At 30.9% G+C, this 10397-nt stretch overlaps 2 protein-coding genes across 3 annotated transcripts in view; one reads left to right on the top strand and one right to left on the bottom strand.

The window, feature by feature from the left end:
* The first annotated feature begins 89 nt into the window (after nucleotides 1-89).
* LOC111617879 (clavesin-1-like) overlaps nucleotides 90-10397 on the top strand; it is a 27964-nt gene continuing 17656 nt past the window's right edge. Inside the window, exon 1 of the mRNA XM_023359223.1 lies at nucleotides 90-204. Within this exon, the coding sequence (XP_023214991.1) occupies nucleotides 165-204 (40 nt within the window). The 5' untranslated portion in view covers nucleotides 90-164. The remainder of the gene's footprint in view (nucleotides 205-10397) is intronic.
* Nucleotides 816-5285, bottom strand: LOC111617882 (clavesin-1-like). 2 transcript variants are annotated; one of them, XM_023359229.1, is made up of 6 exons: nucleotides 5221-5285; nucleotides 5005-5070; nucleotides 3044-3280; nucleotides 2769-2962; nucleotides 2525-2635; nucleotides 816-1955 (listed from the first exon to the last, which is right to left on the bottom strand). In XM_023359229.1, exons 2-6 carry the CDS (start codon nucleotides 5066-5068, stop codon nucleotides 1773-1775), a joined length of 789 nt encoding a protein of 262 aa, XP_023214997.1. In that variant the 5' UTR covers nucleotides 5069-5070; nucleotides 5221-5285; the 3' UTR covers nucleotides 816-1772. The 2 variants fall into 2 exon arrangements, with proteins under 2 accessions (XP_023214997.1, XP_023214996.1); XM_023359228.1 differs by having other exon boundaries at nucleotides 5005-5283.

Here is a 10397-nt window from a genome sequence, read left to right as displayed (position 1 = left end):
GATAAACATCTAATGAATAAACTTTATGATTTCAATATAAAAACTGATAGTCAACATGATAGTAGCCGCAATTCAATATAGATATTTATTATCTACATATATATACAATGGAAATTTTGTCAGTTTGTTTTCTACGATCTGCTAAACTCTAACCTGCAGGAAAAATGTTCATGTGTATGCTGTGGGACCCTGCTGACAAGATAGGTTATTACGAACTTCTGTTTCTACCCTTCACTAATTTTTATCTTCACTTATTATTTCTTAAAACCTTTCACTTATATTTACGAAGATTTTTATTCTTATTAATCTGTTTTGATGTGATCATAAATTAGATGCATATCACGTGTTTACTGTGTTAAGTAAAACTTTTTTTCAATGTTAGAATACTTCGTGTGTCGAATTTTTTACAAATAATTGGTAACATTTACAGTTAATTTACATTGCGTAGTCTTATATAAAAGGTTAATGTTTACCTGAATTAATATGTCTTTTTGTTTCTTCGTAGAAAGAGTTTTATTAATTCAATTTTAAAAACAATATTTAATTATAATTTTTGGTTGGCATCCTTCGTATAATACTGTAATTACGTTCGAAAAACTGTCGTGATATCCGAATCAATACAAAACAAATGACTAATGCAAAACATTTCAGAAGTTACGTTCTAGAACTTAACAAAAGTATACAATTATCGTTTATTACTAAGAGAAATATGTTTATTAATGCAGTCGATAATTTATTTTTAATCCATAATTATCTAACAAGCACAGTTAAAAGTACTGTTAATGTTAATTTTACTTAAACCAAGACGTTTTCTTTTTACAAAGTATCGTTTTCTTCTCAACTTTATTGTTGAACTTGATTAGAGGTGTTATTTTCATACATTTTATTTTTATCATAAACAATTTATATACATAAAGAAATAAAAATACATTATTAATAGTCTAAACTTTCGTACTTTTCCAGGATGTGTTCGTATACCGAGTTGTTCGACTACCGAGATACCGCCGTCTTTCGTTCGTTATTTTACAAATGGTTGCTTACCTACAGTTAAAACAGTTTAATAACACTTACCTAAACATGTTTAAAGAAACTTTACCAATTACGAAGATTAGTGTACACAAAAAAAAACACAGTGACAGTCATATTTGCTAATGTCTGAAAACGACGAAGACACCTGATTGATAGGAAAGTTAAGGCAAGTAAGAAAATAAATTGCCCTATTAATTTTCAATAAGGATTACGCTGAATTCAATGGTGATTAATACGATAAACGTAGCTGTGAAAGAAGTGCATTTTTATTGCACAGTACGTACAGTAAATACATACAAAATAAAATAATTCGAAAATCTGTTGAAATTCGAAATTACACATCCGATAAATGTTGGTATACAAAGAATTCACTCTATTTATATAGGCTAAGCTATATGCATCTTAAGTTATTAGAACAGTTAATATTAAACTATTATTATTGGGAAGAAATTTTAAAAAATAGTAGACCTATAAATTTCTACTGTTGTTGGGTTGTCTGTCGGTCTCTCTTTCTTCAATCTCCTGAAATTTGTTAGACAAACGAAAGGCGAGAAAATATATAAAAGGTCCAGACTAACTATACGGAAAAGTCTGCAACACATCGACAGTCACATCATTTCAATTCAAAAATAATTTTCTTTTTAAAAAGAGTTAAATAGGTGACTGGCACCACTCTACTGTTAAAGAAAAATCATGGTGTACAATTGTATTACTTCAAATATAAAATTTTATCATTTCAATGTTTAAATATTATTTTCTTCAGTCCAATATTTTTCGTTTTCTACAAAAAATTCTTCCAAGTCTCTCAACTTCTGATTAGTTTCAGACTCATCAAAAGGAGGCAATTCGCCATCAAATTCTGCAGGAAGGTATTTTGGATCGATCTCTTTGTGGAGGTTTTCCATATTGGATCCGTGGAAATGAAGCTGAAATAAATTTACAGTTTAAAATTATTCATATATGTGACTTTTTTACAATTAATGTGATAATGTAACAATGTAATCTAAATTGCTGGCCATTAAATTTTCTACACCAGGAAAGAGAGCTCAATTAACCTGAAGATGGCCTATTGAATAAGCTGAAAACGTTAGTTACGTTTAAATAAACTTTTTTTAACAACTTAAAGTGAAGTAGTGTAGTTTATTATTTGCTGAGTTTGTTTCGTTTTATGAAGTATAATGCTCCAATAATGTCTTTTGTGATATTCAAATTATTCATTTACTTTCTTGTATGATTATGTAATATAAAATGATGATGCACCTGATTTTTCAACATAATATTTATTGTAAATATATAAATAATAAGCGGAAATGAATATTCAATGCTCCAAGTTTATAAACTTAATACTTAATTATGTAGGTATTGTTTCTTTCAGTGTATTCTAAAAAAATATATTATCGTGGTACATTATGTGATATTTCAGGTGTATTTTATATGAGAACATTTATTTATATTTTTCACAGAAACATGAAATTTTACTTTGAGAATTACTTACCCTTTGCTTTAATTTATAAGGAAAAAATGGATACGCCATTGAAACAATGGCACGAAGGTACTTGTTAACATTAACGATGTGAATCCCTTTATGAAGAGCGGGGGCACATTGCTAAAAAAATCGAAGAGCATACAGTCATTGTTAGCTTTTAAAATTTTAAAATATCTGAAAACGGTTTAGGTTTATATAATCTATTTTTAATTTTGTTATTATAACTAATTGGAGCATTTACGGCAATACTCACATAAAAACATGCTATTATCAAGTAAAGTATTCTTGGACTAAATTGGATAGCATGTCTCCACGATACTGCTTTGGCGTCTATCAATATATAAACACCATTTACTTGTATTGGATGGTCATTTAGTTCCATGTCCATAAGAAGTAATACGCATCTAACTACATCTATTGGTTTCACTTTAGTTGCATCCCAATGGCCTATGAATAAATAGGTTTGGTGTTGTGCAACAAACTTTAATACTAATAAAAATAAAGAAACCGTAAAAGATGAACACTTACTGACTCTACCGAGTCCCAACACTTGACCGGTTTCTATTCGTTTGGAACACATAATTCCCATTTGTAAAAATGTTTCCAATGCTGAAGGCCTTAGGTCTTTGAATACATCTGAATAATTTTTCCTTATTGCATAATAATTCTTGAGTAGTTTCAATGCTCGTTCTCTGTCGTATTTTCTTGCTCGTAGAAAACTCAGGAGAAATATGTCATCAGTTCTGCTTTTCAGATCTTTTTCTTCTTTTAAAATAAAGAAAATATCATTACAGTTTAGAAGCTCAGCAGAGATAAAGTAAAAATTTACGGCCACACCTATTCATTTTCTGGGAGAATATTCTATTAACTGACGTTCTCATTTTACTCTTACAGGCTATTACCAGGTTTCTTAATCCCATTTTCTTAAAAAACATTTTACTAATACATAAACTTAGCCAATGTTTGGGGGCGCCATAATACTGAGTGCTAGTGTTATTCATAAACAAAGAAAAGACAGATAGCTATTTTTTTTCAATTTTTACTTCTAGCATAATTCTATATTATGTAATATTGTTTGATTATTATCATAGAGCGCGGTAGTTTCACGAAAGCACGTGTAACAAACAACGAGTGACTTAGTACACACGTACTGTACGTCAATCTCTCTCTGTCGCATACATCTATAACTCAAAAACGATAGTTTCATGTGCCGTGTGGAGTGTCGGATTATTAAACCTGTCAAATTGGCGAGTGACGGTCCATTGAGACTCTACTGTATTTAAATTCCTCACACAAGCAAAAATTCGACTTTGGCAAGATGTCGGTTGTCTTGAAGGATTAAATTAACCGTCACTTACCTGTATTTAATATTTTATTACTACTCCGTATAATTTTAAAATAACATCATATTCTCGATTGTTTTTATATTTTCACAATATTATCTAATTGTTTAATTAATTTATATACAGCAGTACAGTAATACCCCAAACTTACGCGATAGGTGGGATCGAGCGTTAATCGTGTAAGTTGGAACCGCGTAAGTCGGGGAATAATTTCGTACATACAAATAATTTTTAATTGGGACCGGAGACTAGAAAACAATAAATTAGAAAAAAAAATGTTTAATAAAATCACAGATAATACATATGTATAACAAATTAGGCCTATATTATTTTACAATTTTTCACATTTACTCGATTATTACGCCATAATTTTAACATTGTTTCCATCTCAGCGATAATACTGTGACGTTTACGAATGATGCTTGAATTTAAAAATTGAGCATTTTTCACAGCTTTGAGAATTTTTTCTTTGCCTTTTATAATCGTTCTGATCGACAATTCCGGTAGTTCAAACTTCTTTGCCAATTCACAAATTTTAATTTTTTTTATCGAAGTCTTTAATAATGGGTACGTTCGTAAAGCCGAACCAGTTAAACGCGTTAGTAACGAATCGTTCGAAAAGTCTAACGAAGTAGGAATAACGATGACTTCATTCTCGCTTAATTCGTTCGACTTTACGAACATACCCAATGTTAACTTTACATTTCAAAGATAAAGTTTTTCTTTTCTTGTTTGATGTAGAAGAATTAGTTCTACTTCGTTTGGATGACATAGTAGAGTCTCTCGAGTCTCCATAGATATAACAAACACAGATATAAATAACACAAAATAAATTGTAGCTATGTGTCGATTCCGCGCGACACATCCGAACATGTAAGCTGAACAATAGTGTGGGGGGAGTGAGTAATCAAGGGTTGCGTGGCGCTCAAACAAAAGACGAATCGACGAGATTTGAAAATCGCGTAACTCCGGGTACGCGTAAGTCGGGGTATTACTGTATATATATATATAACTTATAAACGTATACTTATAAGAATTAAGTTATAATTATCACCAGAGATATGTGAGTATTGCGAAACGTCCTGCTTGTTAAGTCAGCGATAAAGCTGATGGTAATAAATAAATTAATATATTAAAAATACTCACTTAGAACAGCCATCCGAAATTCTTCTAACTCTTTCTCGTTCCAAGTGTATTCCTTCGCTTCCATTCCTATAATAACGTTATTAACATCACAATTTAATTGTTAACGCTGTATATATTTTCTGATTAAGCAAAATTATTGTTTTATCAAAAACTTGTCTAATAAATTTATTCTATAAAAAATTCTATATTATACGATATTTAGGAAAATCAACTCACTTCACCAGTTAACTTAATATACTGCAGTTTAGGCGCAGTACATTTCTAATCTCATCTAGTTATTTAAAATCTTAGACTTTGTACCGATAAACATCTAATCAATAAACTTTATGATTTCTACATAAAAGCTTATAATCAACCTATCAGTTGCTGCAAATTAATGTAGATTTTATTGATTATCTGCATACATGTTGATTTTCTACAAACTGCTAAACTCTGATCTGTATCAAACTTGTCATGCTTACTCTGTGGGACAAGACAGGCTATTATGAACCTCTGTTCCTACACTCTAATGATATTTCTCACTTATTAACTCCTAAACTTTCTCTTATCTACACCAAGAATTTTTATTTATTAATAATTTCTGATGTAACCTTTATATTTGAGTGATCATAAATTGAATGCATATTATGTGCCTACTGTGTTGAGTAATTCTTTTGTTTTCAATGTGAGAATATTTTGTAAGTCGATTTTTCAGGTGGTAGTCCATCCAGATACGACGGGCACAGTCTTTCACCACCCGAACTCCCCATTATGGACCTAACCGAATTCATAATCTGGTTCGGTTAGGTTCAATGGGGAGGTCGGGTGGTGAAAGACTGTGCCCGCCACACAATCGGCTTGCAAATAGATGACATATTGGTGACAAAGGGTAGAAAGAGCTAAAAAAATACTATACTTACATTTTTTAAATGTATATAAAACAGGGATGTCCAACCTTTTTGTTTCTCTGGGCCGCATTGGAAGAAGTCAAGAAGTTTTGGGCCACGAGTACATATAATAAATACTTGTGGCCCAATATACAAGTATATTTTAGGATTAGCATGTCTAGATTATAATAATAAGTATTAAAACTTTATCAAGAAAAAGGATATTTTAAAAATTACTTCTACAGACACTTTCAATTTTCACTTAGAAATAGATAAATTCATTTATTATAAAAGAGACAAACGGAAATTTATTTGAAAAACACAAATATTTGTTATATTTGGGTCTCTAATTAATAAAAAGCGACGAAACACCATTTTAAAGTGCATTTTTATTCAACTAATATAATTATAAATAATATGTAGCCCAAAAAGTAGCCAAAGCGCCAAATGATATTTTTTACGTCAAACAAAAAAAGTAGCCACATTTGGGGCAATGTAGCCAAATCTTGCAACGTTGGAAAAAATACTAAATAAAGCTGAATCGAAGGATTATAGACCCAAGTGCAGGGAAAGGAGAGAAAGGACAAAAGATAAAAAAGTGAGAAAGGGTGGAAAATTAAGGGTCAACAGAAGATCTATTTAACCTACAGAAGATCTATTTATCTACATCTTTTGTTTTTTCTCATCTTTCTCTCCTTTTCCCAAATTTGGATCTATAATCCTTTGAGTCACAACTCCAGCTTTAGTTAGTAATCCTTCCTCATTCACACATTTCTAAGTATTTGAAAATATTTCCTTTCCACTCAAAAATAAAATATGAATAGAGATTTACGGCTTTGTGAAACTTTTTTTTTTGAGTTTATGCCGTTGAAATAGATAAATAATAAAAAAAATTAAAACATTTTGTCGGTTTTGTTTACACGTTTATTGGGCCGCATTGGAACTTGCCTTGGGCCGCATGCGGCCCGCGGGCCACGGGTTGGACACCCCTGATATAAAACGTTAAAGTTAACCTGAATTAATGTGTTTTTTGTTTTTTTATAAATTAAGTTTGATTAATTGAATTAATAATATTTTAATAATTATGACTATATATAATTATAACAAGACACATTTGAGTTTTGTCTTAAGAACAGTGTATCTGTGTTATTAATTAACACGTCTATCAAGCATATCTAATCTCATTATATTTCAATGAACTGTGACAGTGATAATAACTATAAATTTATACAAAATATATTACTAAACAATTCAAATATTCTGTATTAAATAATATGTGTTTCCTCAGTCACTTACTTCATATTATTATTTTAACACAAAGCATTCAGTTCAATCGTAATCTCGAATCTGGTGCATTACAACAAACAGAACATTTTCTCATTTCAATTTTCAGACATTTTTCTCTTCAGTCCAATATTTTTCATTTTCAACAAAGAATTCTTCCATGTCTCTTAACCATTGATTACTTTCAGATGCATCAAAAGGTGGCAATTCACCACCAAATTCTGCAGGAAGATATTTTAGATCGAATTCTTTGTGAAAGTTTTCATTATTGAATCCGTAGAAATGAAGCTGAAATAAAATTACAGTTAAAAGTTATACATGTACAGTAGATCCCCCTATAAAACCGTTTCCTATAGTTATGATTCCTATAAAAATTGTGGCAGTATCCGTAAACAACGGTAAAAATAACTCCTATAATACGTAAAACGTCATCGGGCAGCCGAACTACTTTCCCGCCGTCCGTAGCGCCACGCTACGGACGTTTAGGCGGATAAATTGAGTTTAGTATCGTCTGTTCATATAATTATATATAAATTAGGTACTGTACATATAATTATATATTAATTATATATAAATTAGGTACTGTATATATAATTATATATTAACTTAATTTATTGTAACTTTATTATAATTAAATATATATTTTTCGCCGTCTAGCGTCACGCTACGGCGAGTTAGGCGACCTATCGTCTGTCCAGTACTGTAATTTTATACATTTCTTGTGAAAGAAACATTTCTTATTTAACGGCCATAAAAATTATTTATATTAAGGATGTCTCCAAAGGTCAACGAAGTTTTCGCAGAAAAATAATATCAGAAATCGCGGCCGCGGTTTGATGCGCTGTTCCGCGACGAAACCAAGCTTTAGCAACGGGCGTAGTCGAACGGTACACACTCGGTAAGCAATCCTACAATTTTTTGTTTATAACGTAGTTTATACGGATTATTTTCAAAAAAATATACGTATTTTGGAAATGTTGAGTCGAATTAGTCTAGAATCGATTAATTTTATGAAAGAAAACCTTTCAAACAGCCGTAGTCCGTAAACTATGATTCCTACAAAATTGATTCATAAAGAACGGAACGTATCTACCGTCTTATAGGGGGATCTACTGTATATCGTTTTCCTGAAATTAATGTGATAATAAATTAACGTAGGCACTGTACATATTTTTAGGACTAGCTGTTACGACCAGGTTTATAACGTACTTTTCGCAGTTAAGCCCAGCGTAAATTTCAAAAACGTACTCGTATGTAGTAAAATTCACTTTAAATTAATTATTCGAATGCCCATAAAATATGTAAAAGTATGTCTTGGTAAATAGCAAGTTTATAAAAAGAAATGATTACAATTAGTTTGGTTTATTTGATTACGACAATCTAACACGTGTGTAATATTCCGACGTGGAACTCCCAATAGGAGTTTTATAAAAATAAAAAAAAATAAAAAAACTAGTCCCTATTTTGGTATTACTAACTTCAAGATAACTCGGAAATAAAGGTGGCTAGTCCATTGACAAATATTGGTATTTAGCACAATTTGAACGTTTATCAATAAACAACAGCAAACAAACATATCTAATCCCATTACAACACAATGAACTCAGACAGGGTATATAACTTTTTATTTTTTCTTATATAACTTAATTTAATATGATTTTCTAACACTACAATGTTTTATCCTAAGAATCTAATTATATAAGCCTAAATCAATTGTATTGAAAAATTATATTTAAATACACCTAAATGGAGGCCAGAAATTCTTTATGGAGGCATTCACCCCTAGGCAAATCGCCCACTTTGTGTTATCCAATCAACCTACAATCCTGTGTTGATTGATTTTAGAAAGTGCACAAACAAAACGCAAGTGTAAGCAGCACGTGTATGTACCGTACGTTATATGTAAGTTAATGATTCTGCTGCGTATAATTTATCGAATTTCTCGAAATTATTCATAAATCTAGAATTTTTGATAATCTGGCACAACGCTGTGTCGTAGGTCCTGGAATATCGAACCTGTATGTATTTATAATCATCCTTTTTATTCCTTAACATTACCATACAAATAATTACTTTTAAATATTATTTATCCGTACACCGAATACTTCTTTCACAAAATCGCTGGTTCCAATTATAAAATTACAATTAAAATTTGCAACATATTTGTTTTCATTTTCACAAGAAGTTAACAGAGGAAAACACAGGGCTTTTTAATCCATTCAAGAAAGATGAGGAAGTCCTTTACGTTCACTGTTAAGAATTCGTTGTTTGTTTATTGTTAATTGCCTGTTTGCTCTCGATGATAATTTTAGAATTTCCGATCGAAAGGGTCAAACGTATCAAAATATTAAACCAGAATTTTCGTATAATCTCTATTATTATCAAACAGTTAATGTTACGACAGGATAAATATGTCTACTTCACGACATTAACAGAAACAACTTACTCAGAATATTTACTGATATACTGTTTTAATATATATAAATAACTAAATTCAATAACAATACAGTAATGAAAGTATGTGTATATACAGGATTGGTGGAAAGTAACTAGCTATTGAAAAATTTACTACAATATCTAAATTTCTAAAGCAAAGGTAATTTATTTGACTCGTAACTTATTAAATACAAATACGGAAGAATACCTTATAATTTAATTCGGTATGTTTCAAAGATATGTTTTTCTCAGATATTGATGTGAATAAACGGCCATTTATCGGCTTCCGCAACCAAACCTGTGGTAATTTAGGCTAGGACTCCACTACCGTAAAAACGGCGTAAAAACCCCTCGCCGTAAAAGCTTTTAATCACGTGACTCTGATATCTTACACTTGAGCAGGCCGTAAAACCAGCGTAAGTGAGTTGAGCTATGTTCAACTTTCGACGCGAATACGGCCGTAAAGAGGTACCTTCCACCAATCAGAAGTTAGCGAAATCTAGGTCATCGCGACACGGAGCTAAAATGGCGGAAAACGAGCTTTTGTGTATGTTCCCTCGTAACTACTCTAGAATAGATCCAAAAAGATTTATCGAAAACATCCGAAAGTATTCGTGTATCTATGACAAGAGGTAACCTGATTATAATAACGGATACCAAAGGAAATCCTTCAATTTAGAGGAGTATATAATAAAAAAGCTAAGCTTATAAGTGCTGTATATTATCTTAATAATACGATAATAAAAGTTAGTATATGAAAGTAAAGATATTATTTTTACTACATTTGTAATTATAGTACAGAAAAAA

Source organism: Centruroides sculpturatus, unplaced genomic scaffold (assembly GCF_000671375.1).
Source record: "Centruroides sculpturatus isolate CEXI.00-Female unplaced genomic scaffold, Cexi_2.0 scaffold173, whole genome shotgun sequence".
In the NCBI taxonomy this organism is placed as follows: Eukaryota; Metazoa; Arthropoda; class Arachnida; order Scorpiones; family Buthidae; genus Centruroides; species Centruroides sculpturatus.
The sequence above is the reverse complement of the archived record's forward strand: the minus strand, read 5'-3'. Positions and strand labels throughout refer to the sequence as shown.